Genomic DNA, 19,449 nt, shown 5'->3' with positions numbered 1-19,449 from the left:
TGCTTGGCTTTGCAGATATAACAGAAAATTTAAAGAAGCTCAGTGTCTTCACGGAGGAGCAAATGGAATTGAGATTGATACCCTAAGGGCCATAAAATGGCACCAGACACACATGTTTAGGCATCTGCACACCACCCTTATTTCCTTTGACAGGAATGGTTGCTTAAGCACTTCGTACATGTATTTATACGTATTTATAAACAACTAAGTGCAGTTTTTTTCATCTACAGCTGAATTCTGCTCTTCAATCTCTGCAGAGTAGACCTTACCATGAGCTGAAAAGGCACTGCTATTTTAAATATTCGGGGGTTTTTTCTCGTTTAGCAGCACACATACTATTAATGTTGTTACACATGGGAGTTCTTATAAGGATTGGATTGAAGTAGAGACTCAAACAGAAATAAGCAATCTGACCTCAGCTTTTCAAAATGCCAGGAAATAAAAGGTTCAGAATTAAGAGTGATAATAACAAAATAAGTTCAAATGTTGCGATAAACTAATTTGCATGAGTACACTCAGGTTTTAGATGACAGAGTGACTAGCCATTACAGGTGATGTAGGCTGTTCAGTGAGGACAACTGAAGACAATTAAAGCACATTGGAATTCATACAGAAAGAGTAGTTAAGGGTTTTATAAACAGAGTCCATATGGCACTCCCAATATTCAAGCAGGTTAAACTGAAACTGAACAAAATAATAGCAAACTCAAAGCAGAGTATGCTTTGATGGTTTGTTCAGAGAAACAAATTCAAGAATGATCCGCCTTCTGTTCCACAAGGTAGTGCAGTTATTAAATTGCTTTAGTTGTAACATTACATCCACAAAAAAGAAAAAAAACCCCTCTTAAATAAAGAAAGGAAAAATTGCCTATATCTGGGCTGTCAGTGTAGCATTCCATATTTTCCTGGGATTCAGTCTGACACATGGAATAAAATGGTAATGCTCTTTTTTTGAACTTCAGCAGCTACTGAAATAACAAAGGTGTGATTATAAGCAAAGACAGATTCCAGATTGATCCTGACCTTAAAATATAAAATCCCTCAGCTTGTCAAAATAAGATGGCATCCTTGAAAGATATGAGACTTGTATAAATGGGCAAAAACCTTGAAAGAAGACTTCTAATGCTGGGATTATTAACTACTATTACTACTCTATTAACTGCAGAGATATATTTATCCTGAAGTGCTGTTTTTAAAAGGAAATTTACTCACCCTGAGCCCATTGAAAATGTCTCACCCAATCGCATGAATCAAACCAACATGTCTGTTCAAGAGCTGTTCACAGTCCTTAGAATAAAGGTCCAGGCTTCCACATCGTGCTCCCTGGCAGGTAAGCTGGTACCTCCCACATCGATGGACTACTGCCTAGTGCCACCAGATAGCTCTGTTCCTAGGCACAACCCATTTCTTATTGCATCTAGATCTCCACTGAGAATACAACCCAAAACTAACCTGGCGTATCTTATCAAAAATGCACATGGTTTAAAAAAAAAAGGAGCTAATGGAGTTACAATAGGGTGAGGTGTAATGAAAAAAAAATGCAGGCGGGATTTAATAGAAAAAAGAATATACCATCATTAGTGGGCTGTAGGAAACCAAAGAAACATTGAGAGAAGCTTTTCATCCTGGAATAGCTTGGCTTTGTGACCCGCTTGCTAAACGGCAGAGTCTTTCTCATGAAACTCTAAGTACTAAAGAAGATAAACTCTTTTCCCTTGATCTGTGAATTTGAAAATTCACCATCAGGGATTTTACAGCAACAGATGGCACATCTGTCTCTGAGTTTCCTTGTTATTTTCCTGCCCTGTAAGAATATAATGATGGTTTTGCACCTACATACTGTATATGTTGAAATATAATTTGGAATAACCTTACAATTACGTGATTGTCTCCAGTTCCCATGGAAAACTTTGTATTTTTGAGTCTGAGGATAATTTCATATTAACTCATGGAATCATGGAATGGTTTGCGTTGGAAGGACCTTAAAGATCATCTAGTTCCAATCCCCCTGCCATGGGCAGCAACACCTTCTATTACACCAGGCTGCTCAGAGCCCCATCCAACCTGGCCTTGAACACTTCCAGGGATGGGGCATCCACAACTTCTCTGGGCAGCCTGTCCCAGTGACTCACCACCCTCACAGTAAAGAACTTCTTTCTAATATCTAATCTAAAACTACTCTCTTTCATTTCAAAGCCATCACCCCTATCACTACATGCCCTTGTAAAAAACAATGTCTCTGGCTCTCTTGTAGGCCCTCCTTAGATACTGGAAAGCTGCTATAACTCATATTTCTTCAAATTAAGATTCCTCAGTATCACACAATTAAATGATCCCTTTAATTTAGCCAGCTATTTTGAAACTCAGAGACCAAAGTTCACCTGGGGATAAATTAATGGTTAATGGCCATGTGGATGCACCTACATAATCAAACTTCTCTCCTCTGTTTTTCCACATTGCTTTGCATCCATGTGTGCTGTGCCGTCCTGAGCACAAATTGCCTGGATGTTACCTCCTTGTTGAAAGGCTGGCAGGCAGCCATGGGGCCCCATGTGTGACTCTGTGCTCCTGGAACCACACTCCAGCAATACGACAGCGGTTGTACCTTATGCATTTGTATGGAGCCATGCAGAGGTCATGGACTTGGCAGTCTGGGAAGGAGACCATTTAGTCCTGCCTCAACAACAGCCGTGATGATGTGAAGATACACAGATGTATATCAAAGCCATGCTGAGAGGGGTCACTCTGGGAACACTGCTCAAAGCAAACGAAGGGCCTCAGCACAATGATTTAAAAACAAACCTCTGGAAAGAAGCAGAATCCTGGCAATGCTCCAAGTACCTTTCTCAAGTACCTCTGAGCAACAGATGGACTTTTTCCAGCAAAGCCACCGATTATGTATAACGCAGACAAAAGGCACAGAGGAGTTCATGGTCCTTACCCAGGCCTCCAGTGACAGTGAGCTTCCTTTCTCCATACTGGAGCCCAGACCAGAACCTGGGAGGACAGAAAGCTCTTTCACCCCTGCACGCACACACATGGAGTGAGAGTGTCTAGCCAGTCCTAAGCGAGTCACTGTGGGACTGCTGTGGTTTCAAATAAAAATAGTATGATGGAGGTATGTTTATGAAAACATCAAATACAGAAAAGAAAGGCAATGTAAAACACACTTTCCTTTTTATAAGGCATATTTAGCATTTTACAAGGTATACTTTCCCAAGTGAGGAATGGAAAATTGCAAAGACATTGAAAGCACTCAGCTAGATTCAGTGTCATTAAATGTTCATTCAGCACAGTCACTCCAAAGAACTGCACAGCACAGTGCATTCTGTATGTGCCTGCAAATAACAAGAATGACCTTAAGACAAGAATGATGCTCTCTTTTGGCATGAAAATCATGGCCTTTATCAGTATCACAGATGTAAATAATTTTCCATTCCCATCTGCAACAACTTTGGTAGACTGTGCTTCTCAGTGGCGTCACTGGGTGATTTTGCTGCTTTGTCTTTTGCCTTGCTGAATAAGCTCATTACTGATCCTTGGTGGCTTACATCACACCAACATCTTCCACACAGGAGGTGAGAGTGCAAAGGCTCACATGCCTGTTTCCTGCCATCTCCTATCTCCCAGCCTGGGCCTAAATCCCAGGCTAACTATTCCATAGCTTTACCCTGATTACTCTTAAAAGTACTCAAGTTTTCACCCTGAATCTTCCCAACTGCAGTTTAAGCCGTGCTACCTCTTATGTGACACTTTCTCCACAGCTGGAGGACTGCAACAGCCTTATAAAAAATATTTGAAGGCTACTATTATGTCTGTCCTTCAATCGTCTCAAGCCTCAAACTATTTGCAGGGGTCGACTCTGCGGCAATGCTCTGAAATTTTCGGTTTCTCACACAGAATGTCTCTAAGAGGCATTTTAAAGAAAACAGCACTGCATGTATTAGGCGAAGGCAACACCAGATGCTTGACCAGAACTCTAAATGCTTCTTCTGGGAGAACATCAGTGTTGTTCTTCTGCAGAGGCAGATGCAAGAAAGCACACAGGATAACTCTTTCAAAACAGTTACTATTCAGCAGTGCAAACAATGCATAAAGCTCCAAATTCAGGATTTAAACTGAAAGATCCTACTCTGCAGCAACTAAAAATGCAAAATGATGCTAGGAAAATCATAAATACTTCCCAGAATATAAAGTCATGCTCATAATTCTTGTCTCTGCAATTGAAATGTAGTATCTTAAGTCAACTCAGTAGAAAAACTGCTCAACATTATTTCATCACAAAATCATGGAACTGATTTACTTCTCCCTTGAGAAACTGGATACAGTTCAGACAACTATTTTCCAATTTTTAAAAGCACTTCTAATCTAATCTATTACATGTATTTCTAAAGTGTCTGTCGCTTCAATTTCTTGGCACACTTTAGATAATATTCACGAGTTTAAAAAATAGCCTACTGCGCTCCCCCCATCCACATCCCCAAATCTTAGCTTTTGTGATTCCTCAGTGTGAGCTACAATCAGGTCCGACTCTACCAAGCACTTTGTGACGCCTGAGAAACGCTTTGCTTTCTGTTCAGTTACACTGAGCTTGAAGGACGGGACACGAAACTAGGCCATTTGCTTTGCGATAAAGGTTGCATTAGAAGTGGAGCTGATCTCTATGGGATACACTCTGGCCGGAGCATCAGCCCCGACGCCGCTTCCATCGGGTACCGCTGAACGCGGGTACGCGTCGGCAGCTGTGCATAGCCGCAGCACAGTCCGGAGAGCAGGCAGAGATGAATCAAAGGTGAAAACCAGCCGCAGAGCTGGGATTTTTCAGTCACTGGACCGTCCTCTCCCGACCCTTCAGAGCTCACTTAGACCAGGGCAGGACGCGGCGCTCGGGACAAAGGCGGCACGCGCGATCGACGCGCTCGGCCGCTCGGCAGGGCGGCCTGCTCGGCCCTGCGCAGCGCGGCCGCGCCCCCAGAAGTGGAGGCCGGCGGCGGCCATGGCGGCGGAGCAGAGCTACCCGCGGAGCTCCATCGAGGATGACTTCAACTATGGCAGCAACGTGGCCTCGGCCAGCGTCCACATCCGCATGGGTAGGGATTGCGGAGGAGTGGGAGAGCCGCGTGGCCCCGCCTTAGCCCCCCCAAGCGCTTGCGGAGAGGTTCCCGTTGCCCCCACTGGCGGGGGGGCGAGGGGATGCCGCGCCCTCAACAAGTGCCTCTGTCATACCCCGGTCACCTCTGGCCTTGAGCTGCATCAGGTTCTGCGCAGTGTTTTAACCTGGGTAAAGGCTGTGAGTGCGGAGCCAGGGCGCTACTTAGTCCAGGTTAGGCATCAAGGGTGAGGGACCGTGGCCGGCTAAAGGCTTTGTCGTTTAACCGTGAAGGGGGTAGGTCTTCTCCTGAGAGGGGTTACCCGGTGTAGATTCAGACTTGATTTTGTCCAGAGTGATGAATCTTTGAAATCCAAACATGATACGTGAGATACATAGTCCCTACAGAGACGCACCTCCCTGGAGGTGCTTAAGGAAAGCCTGGAGGTGGCAGCTGGTGCCGGGGTCTATCTGACACGGTGGTGTTCGTTCATAGGTTGGACTCGGTGATCTCAGAGGTCTTTTCCAGCCTTATTAGTTCTGTGATTCATAAATACTAGAACTGGTGTCTGTAATTACAGAAGTTTAACCATGACACATGAAGGATTTGAATTTCTTCTGTGAGGTGTTAAAATTTTTGTCTCTTCCACTGAAGCATTTGGTGTGCTAAGAGGTCATACTAATGCCCAAGAAATCCTGCTTTGCTGTTCATGTGCAGGTCTCAAAGGTATTGAGTACTCTTGTAGAATCTGTCTAATCAGTAATCCTTGTTGAATAGTGTTACTGGACACATTTTGGAGTAAAACTGGCTTCATGCTGTGAGATTTTTTATTACTTATTTCTGATAATCAGGAGACCTCTTCCTGTTAAAATACAGTTTTATCTTCTTTGAAAAATAAAGGGTGTGCCATAGGACGTATGAAACAGATAATGCCATTAGCAAAATTGCTGATGCATTTAGTAATGTGGGGGGAAGGCTTTGCGTGCTAGGAGGTTACTTCTAGGTTTGGTCGGTTTATTATGATAAAGTAGGCCCCAGTCTTTCATGGCTTACAAGTGTATTTTACTTTACCTGTGGCAAGCAGGTAATTGAGTTTCTTGTAGAATGTGCTCTTAAGCTTAAGACTGTGCTATTAATGACTGAATTTTTTTTTCCTATAAGCTTATTCTTCCTTCCACAGCATTTTGCCTAAATGGACTTGGTCTCCTTCTATTCAGAACAGAGAATATCTGTATGATGTATCTGTATGTCCTGAACTACACTTTGCTTTTGATAATTCTAGAATTAAGGAGCCTGTTCATTCTAGGATTTTTTTTTCCAGCAGTCTGTGCCTGTGGATAACCATTCAGTACAATGCAAGTTGTAAATGATGATAAATTATATTGAATATGATGGAAGGGCAATCAAATATACATTAATGTAAAAACTTTACCTTTTTAAACGTTTGTGGCTGTTTCTGCCTTCCATGTTAATCCTCTGTCAGTTAGGTCCATTAGGCACCAGTAACATGATGGAGAAGGTATGCTGTTAGTATAGTGAGAGTGAATGGGTGTATGTAGGTCTTAAATTAATCCAAAGTAAATTCCTTGCGAATGTTTTCTATATTTCTTTTGTCTTCATTGTTAATGGTTAAATAATGATGTCGAGGAATAAATGTAATTTTGCTGTAATACTGTGTCAATTTTTTTAAAGTAAAATGGCTTTTTACAGCTTTGTTCTGTGCTTTTTCACTATAACTTTATAATGGTTCCTTATGAAAATGAAAATTTTTATCTGATTTACTGTTGAACTTTTTAAGTGTAAGTCAAAAGTGATTTCGTTTTTATTTTCCTTATCCCAGCATTTCTACGAAAAGTCTACAGCATTCTTTCTGTTCAAGTTCTATTGACCACAGTCACGTCTGCAATTTTCCTATACTCCACTGGAGTGCAGGCATTTGTTCATGAGAGGTAAATACTAAGGTGAAATGCAGCTGTTTAGCATGTGTTAAGTATAATTTATGTAGCTTGTTGCTATACTTCAGTCTTCCTAATAATTTTTATAACTTGTGTTTTGATTTTCTAATAGATATTCTTAAACTTGATTAGGGAGTAACTTTTCTTCTCTGACATTTTTCTCCTTGGTTTACTATGAAAACTATTATTATTATTTTTGTTGTTGTTGTGTTGTTGTTGATTTTAATGCTTTATTAATAGTGCTTGTTTTAATATTTATACTATGCAAACTTCTACATGAGTTGCAGAACATCTCAGTTACTGACATTTCTTGTTTTACAGTCTAAGTTCTTTTAGATTCTCTTTGGAATACTGTTGTTTATAGGTGCCTGTTCCAAAAAGCAGAATCACGTCTTGTTCCTCTTCCTCCTCTCCCATCTTCTTTCTCCCCTTAACCCCTCCCCACCCCCCCCCCCAAAAAAACCCCCAAAGAATTAGTCTGCTTGAATTCCTGTGGGCTTGCTTCTTTTTGACTCTCAGATTTTCATGATAAAATAAAAGTCTCAAAATGCAAACTGTGGTGAACAGGCCCGGGAAAAGAACAGCTGGGAAATGAGGAGAGCACTGAGTCTAGTTTCTTTTTTCCTCTAAGTGCACTTGTGGACTTTTACTTTCACTTCAAAGCCCAAATAGAAGAGGAGGATTAAACACTGCAAGAAAGTTTCAGTTTCTGTATAACCTATTGTGTATACAACAGTGGTTGTAAAACTATAGTTTTCTACTTAAATCTCATCATTTAAAATTGTCCTACTCACTTAAAACTGTTGTGATTTTGTGTTTGATGTTGGTCCCGTTTTTCCTCGGAGGGCTACTTGAATGATTTAGCAAGACTTACTGGTCAGTACTGATTTTCTTTGGTGCAGTTAGTGCCCATGTTTGTTGCATTCAGGTGCTTATGAAAAATAGTTCTCTGAATGTGGAGTTCACAACAGGCAAAATATTACATATACTTTAATACTGTTACTTTGTATGGATGGATTTTTTTTCTTTGTATGTGTTCATTTCCAGGTAATGTATTCCTGGGCAATCTTTAGCTTTAGTATGAAAAAGTTGTCTTTACTTGTGACTGTACTATTTTTAACTGATTATCAGTACTAGTATGTTTTAGAACAGTTTCACTGTAAACTTGCATTACATTTACTTTGGATATCTTTTTCTAGGTGATCACTTAAAAACTTGGTTTTATATAAACTGTTCCATCGTCTTCCAGCTATTTGATTACTTTTTTTTATGTGGAATTTTACAGGCCTGCCTTGCTTTTGTTATCTGGGTTTGGATCTCTGGCTGTAATTGTGGCACTGACCCTCTACAGGCACCAGCACCCTGTTAATTTATACCTGCTGTTTGGATTTGTAAGTGTTTTATTCAATTAAATTATTAATTTATTAATTAATTCAATTTAATAGTCCCTAGAATATCTTGCATTGTAATGAATTCCTTGAAACTAGAGGTATGTCATTTGTTTTTCTTGTATTCCTTGAAAGACATCCTATATATTTATGAAAGTCTGAGCTACTTTTTGGAGATTCTGTCCACAGGTTGTTCCTAGATAGCAGCCACTTCAGGTTGCTTTCAGCATCTTTTTAGAAAGAGTGTTAGAACTTGGAACTAGTTTGAGCAACGGTTTTTGTGTGTGTGTAGAAACCTATCTATCTGCTCTCACTGTTCTATTGATGTCAGGGACTTTTTCTATGGAACTGCTCAGTAGGAAAGGAGGAGGCATTCCTGTTAGCTAAATTGTTTAATGGATGGCCTCCAGCAGAGACCCAAACCAGCCATATGTGTCTATTTCTCCAATTTTTGTCTTTTTGGTGCTAAATTCTGAGCATGTGTCCAGCACAGGCAGGTCAGTCAGAGCTGTCCTCAAATTTCAGTCTTCTTCCTGATGTTGTGAATATGTAGATCCAGGCTAACAGTTGCTCTTGGATATTTTGGATTATGTAGCAAATCACTTTTCTGAAAAGAAGTCACAGTAGCTCAATTAGAATTTGATGCTGTAAGAGTTGCCTAAATTGTATTTGTGTTAAAACAGAAAGACAGCTTTCCTGTGTAAGTAAACAGATGGTTTAAAGGAGAAGTGTGGAAAGGAAACTGATGCAGACACTGTGTTAGACAGCTGTCCAACAAGATATTAAAAGTGTATTAATTTTATAGCCCCTTGAATAGTTTGTAAGAAGTGTAAGATAAATGCTGTGCACTTACAGTAGAAAATGTAAATGACATTTTTCTATAGGGGCAGTCTCTCACTCATTTTCACTTTGTATTGTACTCTTTTTATGTAACACAACTTCGTCCCAGCAAGACAGTATGGTTGCCATTTTCTTGTTGAAAATTAAACATGTTTTCATACACAAAGATTTAACAGGAGACCTAATGTAATACATGCTGGGATTATATAGCAGAATGGGAGTCACTGCATGTGAAATCTTCATGTAAGTGTTTTATGGTTTGATTTTTTTCTTATCCTTCTATTTTTTTGGGTTTGCTTTTTGTAGACGCTACTGGAAGCACTGACAGTTGCCATTACAGGTAAATAGTAGCCATCCTATTGTCTGGTTCCATAAAGAGTTTGGAAAAGGAATCCATTATGTTGTACTAATTGATTGCCATTATGGTTTTCTAGATGGGACTAAAATGATAATGAATCCTGTTTGAAAATTTTAATGACAGTGATAGGAGTTTAGCAAAACCAGGGAATCGAGGGAGAAAACTGGATTCTGAATCAGAAATGAAACTGTATAAACTTGAAGTGAGAAATGAGTTGGGGAATCCATTCTTTCAGTATAGCTAAAAATGTTCTTTTTCGTAATGTTCAGCTCTCAGCAGAGCTGATCTTCAAGTTGGAACATTCCTATCTGCCCCCTCAATTTCCTCAAAGGGAATATCAGTTTGGAGAGTGCTGTACTTCATGGCCTGGGCTGAAGTGAGGCAGTGTGCAGTCAAGTCATGGCATCACCTTGAACTACAGCATAAGACGAAACCTCCTCATTGTGGCTTATGATCTCCTGCTTTGGGGAAAGGAGGAAGGAGGGAAGAAAGGGTTCCACTTGTTTCTGCTATCTTTCCCCTCCTTGTCCCCTAATCAAAACTTTGAGCCTTTATAGGAGATTGTTTTATTTTTCACCTAGTTTCAGTATCATGAAAAATTCAGATCGATTTTTTCCTTAAGATCTCTTTTTACTTATGCTTAAAATATTTTTGTTTTATTTTGTTGGTGTTTTTATAATTCTGAGTAGGAAAGACCTGTTATTTCCATTTAGGAAGCTACAGCTATAAAGTAACTGTCAAACTTAGCTAGTGCAAGGTCCCTGAGTCCTGTGATCATGAATTCGAAATGCAAAGACAAGTTCAGGCATAATTTACTTAATTTTGTTCACAGTTAGGTTTAAATATCTGTTTCCTCAAAAGATAACTGAGCCAATACATCATGTAGTGTTCTTTAATTGACAGATTACTTTTTCTGTTTATAGTGAGTTTCTATGATGTCTCCATCGTCTTGCAAGCCTTTATTCTTACTACTGCTGTATTTCTTGGATTGACTGCATATACCTTGCAGTCAAAGAGAGACTTCAGCAAATTTGGAGCAGGGTATGTTGTCATATTGATGATCTTTAGAATTTTTTTTTCTGTTAAGGGTTTTTTTTTTTCTTTCTTAAAGCAAGCTTTGCAGGTATAATTAGAAATACAGGTCAACAGAACCTGCTTTAAGGGAATGGTGAGGGTTATTTATTTTAAATTATTAATTTTACCCAGTTCTGATTTCTTGGTAAATTCTTTTCAGTGATTATGAATCTTAAAATAAATAGAAAACTAGTTTACCTGGATTTTTCACTGCAAGAGAAAGTAGTTGTTTCAAATCTTTAAATAAAATTAAAATTAGAACATAACTTTTGACAGTTTTATAAAACTTGTACTGCTGACACCAGTGAACAGTTGGCATCTAAGAATTCCCGACATTTACTTGGCAAATACATTGTGAAGAGATTTTATAAGAAAGGAGGATGTTTTAAGTTAAGTCTAAAAGAAAGTATATTGTTGGTCACAGTGTAATTTATTTTCTTTCAGCCTCTTCACTTGTTTGTGGATTTTAATCTTCTCGGGTTTCTTGAGGGTAAGATACCTTGTGTTCACAGTTAAAAGATATGCATAGAACACAGCATGGTGTGGGTTGGGAAGGACCTTAAAGATCATCTAGTTGCAACCCCCCTGCCCTGGGCAGGGACACCTTGCACTAAGATCAGGTCACTCAGAGCCTGACCTTTTACTGACTTCTAGTATAACTAAAAGGTTTGGATCAGCCCAATATAGCTTAATGAAAAAAAATGCCTAACCAGATCCATTACTGTTCTAAATCATGGTGGTGATCTTTTAACCACATATTTTCAATTTGTATTTTAGTCGGGTGCTGTTATTGCCAACGTAACAGGGGTATTTGGGCTGATCGACAAAATTTGTCAGTTGAGATCCACTACTTGATGAAGAGAATGTGAAGGAGATTTGGGGTTTAATTGTATTTTGGTTTTCTAGTTGTTCTGCTGTTAGTATTCTGGAGACCAAAGCTTCCTCCCTCTTACGTGGAGGCACTTTTACTCAGTCAGATATTGTGTGACTGGAGAGTGTATGGAATAAGAGCATTGAAATAGCACCATAACACTGTGGTTTTGTATACATAACAGTAGAAAGACTGTGCTTTAAATGTCGCTTATCATTATGCAGGGATTTTAAAATTTTAAAAAATGAAATTCACAAGTATCTTTTTCATGTTTTATCTGCCTCCAGCTGTTTTTCTACAGTGAGACAATAGAGTTGGTGTTTGCTGCTGCTGGAGCTCTTCTGTTCTGTGGATTTATTATTTATGACACTCATTTGCTGATGCACAAATTGTCCCCTGAAGAGTACATACTGGCTGCAATCAATCTCTACTTGGACATCATCAATCTGTTCTTACACCTGCTGCGTTTACTGGAGGCATTTAATAAAAAATAGTCAAAAGTGGTGTGGTTTGACTACAGCACAATGAAAGTTAAGCATTTGGATGATCTGCAAACTCAGTAGTTCTGCCTTCTAAAGACTATGTTTGCATTCCATGAATATTGATCCCTCCTTAGGGGGAAAATGGCTTTTTACGTAGCTACAGTTCTTCTCCAGACCACGTATTTTATGTAGTTAACATGCTGTCATCATTGCAGTCACTTTTTTAATCACTTCATTTGAAATTGATGTAATTAATGATTAAAATTTTGCCAACTCCTGATTGCTCCAGAGTAAGCTTCCCTGCTGTTCTGTAGCTGCTGAAAATGTTTCCTTTGGGATTGATCATTCGTGTACCATAGAAGGGTAGCATGAGTTTACCATTAGGCAGTGTTTTTCTAAGCTAATTTTTTTTTCAAGTTTTTGTTTGATAAAATGGAATGCTGTCTCTGACAGACATACTCTGTCCTTGTTAAGGGCTGTCACTATGGAAGCTGTGAGGGTGATTGAACAATTAAAGGGAATGTTCTTCATTTTAGTATTATTTTTTGCCTATCTTTCAGTGTTCTGAAAAATCATGTGGAGATTGATTATGGCATTTTATCAACTTGGGTATAATAAAGTCCATTGTGTGTCAATAAAAATTGGAAAGCCTTTAGCCTGTTCTTGCAGCTGAGACCGGAGAACTTCAGGGTGCTGACAATGGTCGGTGCTGGTAGGGTAGAGGTGCTGTGACTGTGGCTGCTTCCCGCGCTGTGGAGATGCTGGAGGGGCAGGCAGCGTAAAAACAAATTTTGAAAGGCTTTCTTCCTTCCTGTTCGGTGAGGGATTGTTACTGCTCTCCTGTCCTGTCAGTGAGAGGTGAGCGACGAGGAACGGAGTACTTGGGCAAAGACGCGCGTCCTGCCTGCCCCGCGCTGTGACCGCAAGCTGTGTCCGTGGAGCTCTTGAAGTACGACTGAAAATGGGTTTGAGCGAGTGTGATGATCTCTCCCTTTGCCTTTCATTCAGAACAGCGGGGCAGGAGCTAAGAATAAAGCCTTCCTTTTTACATTGTAATGGAACACATGTTCATTCCTTCATGCCCCGCCCTGGGCGCGCAGCGGCGGCTGGACACAATCCTGCACGGACGCGAAGCAGGAAGGCGGCTGCGCGCTCCCTCGGAGAGTTACGGTAGGGCCCGTCTACCCCCGCGGGAGGCCGGGCGCCTCAGTTTGCTTGCGCATGCGCGGGTGGGCAGCGCGGCCTTGCGCGAGTGTGCGTGGCGGCCTCGTGTGCGGTGCGCGCGGCCCGCCCTCACCGCTCCCGCTTCCTTCCCCGCAGGACATGGCGAAGAGCCTGAGGAGCAAATGGAGGAGGAAGATGCGGGCCGAGAAGAGGAAGAAGAACGCGCCCAAGGAGCTGGAGAGGCTGAAGAAGATCCTGGGAACCAAAGCGGATGTCATTATGGAGGAGGTCAAGGAGGTGGCGACCGTCCTGCCCCCCGAGAAAGTCCTGGAGCAGAGAGGTGAGTTGGGCTCTGGCTGGCTTTTCCTGCTGCAGTCGCCCAGGTGTGGGAGGTCCTGCGGTGTTGTTACTGATGCTGTGATTTTCACCGCCGAGATCAGGAGTATGGTTATTACAGTCTGAGAACAGTGAGTCAGAAAGCTTGTCTTCTAAAGCTAAAACACTGAATCTGGCCATTTCGCAACACTGGCATTCATATTGCATCCGGTCTCTTGTGGAACAAGGTTATTAACATTTGATTTTAGTGTGTAAAGTAAGTAATGTATCTTATGGAGAGACAGCTCTGACAACATCAGGTGAGTGCGGATTCACCACTTAGCAGTTGTTCCAAACACAGTTGTGTTTGCTGCTGAACTGTCCTAATTTAAGGAGGCTACTAAACGTACAGAAGTTGGGGTAGGAGTAGTACGGGCCCAGTTTCTCAGTACTAATTACTGTTGCATTGCACATGGTGCAGGAGTAGGTGGTATTAGGTGTCTACATATAACGCCATCTTCCTCTTTGTGCCTGGAATCAAATGTAATCTGTAAAGGAAGTAACCCAGGAAGTGGAAACAAAGGTTTTAAATAGCTGCATACTGGATAGGAGTCAGAAAGACACCTCTTTCCAAAAATGATGTCCAAACTAAATCAGTCCTTTTTTGATTCTCCAGTTTATGCCACTTAAGATGTTCTGATACTGGAAATGGAACTAGAACGGTATTTAAAAATACTTCCCCAATTAAGGGCTTCAAGTATAATTTGTAATTTTATCCATGGTTGTGATTTGTCCCACAAAACCAGGTGTAAAAGTTGTTCTTTAAGGGATTGTTAGAATTGAATTTCCAAAATGTTTTGGAAGATTGGCAGACTTCTGATGCTGAAATTGAAGGAGAAATCATTACCTTAAACATAGTTTCTGAAGCAAATGCATGGCTATCTGTCATTCCTGCACCTTCTTTCAACTCTGCTGGCAGCTTCTCTACAGGTGGTCAGTTTCACTTGGCTTTTAAAGAGACATAGCAGCCTTAGAAATACCTAAGAAAATATGTATTTCACAAAAGCAGCTACAAGTTTTGTGAAAATAATGGTGTCTTCCTTGAGAGGACTTTTCAGGACTAACTGTGGACACAAGGGAGTTTGCATCACCAAGTGTTACAAGAAGCAAAGTAGATCAAAATTTCACCCATAATATGTACTTTCCACAGACAGATAAATAGTTTTCCAGCCAAAGAAAGTATATAGGTATATATTACACACATCTTACTGTATTACTTTAGGGTATTTTTTACAGCACACCGTGAAATTTTTTTTTTTTCAGTTTTTCCTCTTAGGAAAAAAATAATGTAAGGTCTGCTTAGCCTCTGTAGCAGTTTTTCAAACTTTGTAGGCATGCACATATTTCTCAAGGTAATCATGGCCATTGAGTCTGCTTCAAAAACCAGTTTTATAGCTTTTTTTTCTCTGATTGTCTTCGATAGACATATTGTCTAGATAGGTCTAACCTTTTGATAGGTTTTCTGTATGTCCTTGAATGACTTCTGTTCTGTGGGTTTCTTCCTGTTACTGATTCCTGCAGCATCCTTGAGATTGCAAAATACAACAGAGACATTATTCCATGTGAACAACTTATATTGTTACTCCAGGAGTATTCATTTAGTTTATGTTGCAGCTGACTTCTATTGTGGATGTCCTTTCTTTGGATTCCAAATTCATGTAACAGATTAAGATGTTGTATGATAGGACAGGAGTCAGAGAAGCAGCTTCTGTATGTGGCGCTGGGTGTTTTGGTGGTGTGTTGTTGGAGGCTGAATCTCCTATCCCATTTGGAAAACCATGCTGCTAAGAAGGTCTCACGTTGCATTTCTCTGACACCTTGTGAGGTTTCTGGAGCTGGAACTTCTTGCTGCCTGTCCCATGCTGGATAAGGTTTTGGTTCTGCCACCAGGACCCTGTGCTGATTCTCTGCTGATTGCAAGTATTTGTACCCCAGCTTAGGGCTCCTTAAGTATGTGTCTGCTGCAGATTCCTGTAGACTATCAGCCTCAACTATTGAAGCAGCACCTTGGCCTTTTCCTCCTGAGCTTTGTCTCCCACTATCAGACAGGCACAACATAAAAATCTTTTTTTCCTCTCCATAAAATTTGTGGTAAAGGCTTGAATTGCACCGATGCCTTTTCCTGGTCTTAAAATCAAGAGTCAAACATGGTTCGAAGGGGAAAAGGGATTTTACCTTGGTATTTGTTTTAAGGATCCTTAGGTGCACACGTCTAGGTCAAGTGCACCTCAATGCCCACCGCAATGCACACCCCCAAAAGATCTGGTATAACGTTATAGGTTTTACTAATTAGCAGATCTATCAAAGATTCCCCAATGAGAGGCTCGAGTGAGCCCCCCTCCCCAAGGAGCCTTCCCCTGGATGGTTCTATCTTAGTTTACAGAACGTGTTCTGGAGAGGACCTTGGTGTCTGGGGCACACTGATCCCTAACTATGAAGCTTCTAAAATGTTTAGTCTCTCAGCTTGACAAACAAGTCCAAGAATGTAGGCAAAAAGCACTAAGAATACAGAAGTTGTTAAAAAGGTATAACAGGGGTATAAAAGAAAAGGCAAAAAATCTTCATGGCATCAGCATACATACAGTTTGGGAACAGGGTTGGGATGAAATTACAGAGCATGGTTCCAGTCAATATTTAGCAAGGTGTTCCTCTTGCATCTTTTTGTCTCACCGAGACATGACGTTCAAGGGGTGTTATCCAGCTGGTGATGCCATTCTTGGGAGTGACCATGTCATGGGCAGTCTTCCTGATTGTAGAGATTAATCCTCTCTTTCTGCCTGTAAATATGTTAGGCCTGGCGTCATGCTCACTCCTTGAGGCAAGTGTTGCATCACTGGCTGATACTTCCTACTGTCATTGTATTTCAGCTTTTCTCTTTACTATTCATTTTACCTGTCTTCATCTTCCACTCAGAATACATTTTTAGAACAGATCTTAAACATTACATTATAGAAGGTGTGTAGTTGTGCATATGTTTCAGTAAGCCTATGGCTTCATGCATGATTCCATGATGGAGCATACAATGTTCTTAGACACAGGATTGGAGCAGATTGCAGACTAAAGAATAAGATGCTTTGCCCAGACATAGCTTTGAGGAAGAATATTGCACATTTACTATCAACTGTTGAAGTTCCTGGGTTGCGGTTGCATTGGTTTGGAAAGTGCTTTCAGTATATAAACCCTTCAGCTCTCTGTGTACAAGTACTGTTGTGTCTAGGAGTATTTTTATCATTTTAGGGAATCCAGTAACAAAATAGCTTCCATGAAGCTGATTCAGGTATTTTACTCACTATAAATACCTTTCATTTTCAGATGACTGCAAAATGGAGCTGGATAATAAACGAAACAGAAAAACTCTTCTAGACCAGCATGGACAGTACCCAATATGGATGAATTCCAGGCAAAGAAAGAAGCTTAAGGCTCAACGTGTTAAAGGGAAAAAAAAATCAAAATCAAAAGGCCTTGTGTGGTAAAATCAGTTTTGTAAGATCATGAATATTTTATTTAACAAAATAAATTTCCCACATAAATTCATGAGATTTTGTGCTTGGTCACTGAGTATAATTTATTGCGTCGAGTGAATTTTTGAAGAGACTATTTAGCCAGCAAATGATGAAAGAAATAGCAGCTTGGTGTCTGCCAAACTTAAAAGCTGAGTGCCTTTGAATAGACTAATTGCTTGTGGTTATCTGTTTTCTTGGGGGGTAAGGGTCTTCATCTTTTATATTGTGACCACTGAAAACAGTAAAGGAAATCCTAAAAGTAGTTAAACCAAGTGTTTTTTGTACTGTGGTCTTTGTCAGCGTAACTTGTGTTTTAGTAAATATAACCAAAGGATTCTGTAAACACACTGTATCCTTTAAATCCTTCTGTAAAATTTGTTGCACTGACTTGTGCTGCTTTTAATATCTGTTAATTAACAAAAATGTACTTTCATATGTGACTCCAAAGCTTGTATGCTGAAACAACACCGAGGCCTCATGAAAATTCTGCAAGTAAAATGAGAAAGTGTCAGTCTAACATAAATTCACAAAGAGAACAACAAAATATTTCACTGTTGTCTGCAACAGAAATATTGTAGGTACTAAATAAGTGAAAGTATGGCTGATTCTTTTATTATTATAATGAGAGAATGCAAATGCACAGAATGGAATTAAAATAGTTTTATTTAAGATCTTTTCCAAGTTTTAGTAAAGTAAATGAGAATTTTCCTTTCCATATGTATTTTCAGTAGCCTTTTACTCCTCTTAAAATGGTACTTACCTATCATGCTTTAGAATGTGTGCATAGGATAAAATACTGCATGATTGTGTAACAGATGCCATTTATATTATTAGCTACAGTTGGGTGCATATTACTGGGCAATAACATGTGATGACAGATGCAAGGGTTAGTTGCCCTGAAAGCTTGTGTTTTTAAAATGTCTCTCATTCCAAAGATGGAAATAATTACAGTACCAACCCTGCAGTATGTTGCCGTTTTAAGTACCAGTCATGGGTGCAGGGCATAACCTTTGTCCAGCTTCATCCAAGATGCGACCCACATTCTGTCATTACTGACAAATTGTGATCTGTATCTGTTGTGGTAACTTGGGCATAGGAAAGGAGATCTATTTTTTTAATTACACTAGCTTGTAGTATGCTAAAATCCAGTAGGAAGAGCTCAATGTGATAGAAAATTAAGTTTTTCTGGAAAAATACAGTGTACAGCAATACAGTAATTAGTATTGTTGGGGAAGGGTACTCACATAATCTACAAAGACAAAGGTTAAAGGAAAAACAAATGTGTCTTCTATTTTCACATAAATTGATGGGTAATGACTTGGTAAGATATATAGGTCACATACTACCAAATTATATGCCATTAGTAACTTTGTACTTTAAAAATATTTCCATTAAGTTGATAAAAGCCCTGCTAGTTGATAAAAGCAGCTGCTGCTGTCACTTTTTTTAGTCTTACTAGATAAATGGGTGTAGATTTTGGTATCAAACTTACCTAAACGTTTAGGACAACTTTAAAATTGATTCATGTGGAGGAAAGTGTTTATGAATGTGTTTTACCAGGAATGGAATGGAATGAACAGTCAGATTGTATTTATTTGCTATTGTAACAATATAAGCTTTATTTTGCTTCGTACATACTTTGGGGAGTTGAGGATGGGAGCTTCTTGGGCTTAGGTGTGAAAAAACAATTGTTTTTTTCTGTAGAGTAAGCACAGTGCTATTCTTGACATGTTTGTAAATCAGATGACTTTCAAGCAGCTCCCAGTGGGAAAGCAGGCTGCTTTTCCCGAGTGGAGATGGTCAAATTGGCAAAGTACCCCTGTTTAGATGTACAGCTTCAGAGTGAGTTTATTCTCATTCTTCAGGTGCACAGCCATACTCTGCCTCATCTTCATCGAGCCTGCCACCACTGCACTTGCCTTACCCTGTCCTCTCTCTGGAGTTGTTTTACTGCTGCCTCTGCTGCTTCCTCTATAAGAGAAAATGACCTTCATAACTGAATAGTCTTGCTTATTTGCACTTTTATGGCCTAATACTGAGCTTTGTTGTACAGATTTATTAGTCAACTGCTTTTGTGACCAGATTAAGAATTTGAATCTCAAGTGAAAGATGGCAGACACTGCACTGATCTTTTATTTAGAAGTTGCTTCCTTCCTGAAACAGTCCTGGCTGTGTGAGGTATTTCCTTCATGGTGTCCAGGATAAAGTCAAACATGCTCACTCAAACTACAGATATTTTAAGACATCCTGTTTGATTTTTGAGGTGAAATGGAGGATAAGGAAGGAATAAACGCCCGTCTTTACTGGAAGATATCTCTTCGTCTAGTACCAGTGTGTTGTGTACAATGTC

At 40.0% G+C, this 19,449-nt stretch overlaps 2 protein-coding genes across 2 annotated transcripts; both read left to right on the top strand.

Moving 5' to 3' along the window:
• The first annotated feature begins 4,909 nt into the window (after positions 1-4,909).
• TMBIM4 (transmembrane BAX inhibitor motif containing 4) lies at positions 4,910-12,712 on the top strand. Its single transcript, XM_010413650.4, has 7 exons — positions 4,910-5,089; positions 6,930-7,038; positions 8,330-8,435; positions 9,579-9,612; positions 10,554-10,671; positions 11,149-11,194; positions 11,863-12,712. Exons 1-7 carry the CDS (start codon positions 4,996-4,998, stop codon positions 12,067-12,069), a joined length of 714 nt encoding a protein of 237 aa, XP_010411952.1. The 5' UTR covers positions 4,910-4,995; the 3' UTR covers positions 12,070-12,712.
• Positions 12,713-13,267: 555 nt separating this feature from the next.
• On the top strand, positions 13,268-17,135 carry LLPH (LLP homolog, long-term synaptic facilitation factor). Its single transcript, XM_010413649.4, has 2 exons — positions 13,268-13,561; positions 16,909-17,135. Exons 1-2 carry the CDS (start codon positions 13,279-13,281, stop codon positions 17,067-17,069), a joined length of 444 nt encoding a protein of 147 aa, XP_010411951.2. The 5' UTR covers positions 13,268-13,278; the 3' UTR covers positions 17,070-17,135.
• The last annotated feature ends 2,314 nt before the right edge of the window (positions 17,136-19,449 follow it).

Source organism: Corvus cornix, chromosome 1A (genome assembly GCF_000738735.6).
Source record: "Corvus cornix cornix isolate S_Up_H32 chromosome 1A, ASM73873v5, whole genome shotgun sequence".
In the NCBI taxonomy this organism is placed as follows: Eukaryota; Metazoa; Chordata; class Aves; order Passeriformes; family Corvidae; genus Corvus; species Corvus cornix.
The sequence above is the reverse complement of the archived record's forward strand: the minus strand, read 5'-3'. Positions and strand labels throughout refer to the sequence as shown.

Excerpts from the sequence above, each read along its gene's own strand:
- LLPH (XM_010413649.4), top strand. The coding sequence starts at position 13,279 with ATGCGCGGGTGGGCAGCGCGGCCTTGCGCGAGTGTGCGTGGCGGCCTC. Across the intron at positions 13,562-16,908 it reads GAAAGTCCTGGAGCAGAGAG|ATGACTGCAAAATGGAGCTG; the intron begins GTGAGTTGGGCT and ends TTTCATTTTCAG.
- TMBIM4 (XM_010413650.4), top strand. The coding sequence starts at position 4,996 with ATGGCGGCGGAGCAGAGCTACCCGCGGAGCTCCATCGAGGATGACTTC. Across the intron at positions 9,613-10,553 it reads ACTGACAGTTGCCATTACAG|TGAGTTTCTATGATGTCTCC; the intron begins GTAAATAGTAGC and ends TTCTGTTTATAG. Across the intron at positions 11,195-11,862 it reads TCTTCTCGGGTTTCTTGAGG|CTGTTTTTCTACAGTGAGAC; the intron begins GTAAGATACCTT and ends ATCTGCCTCCAG.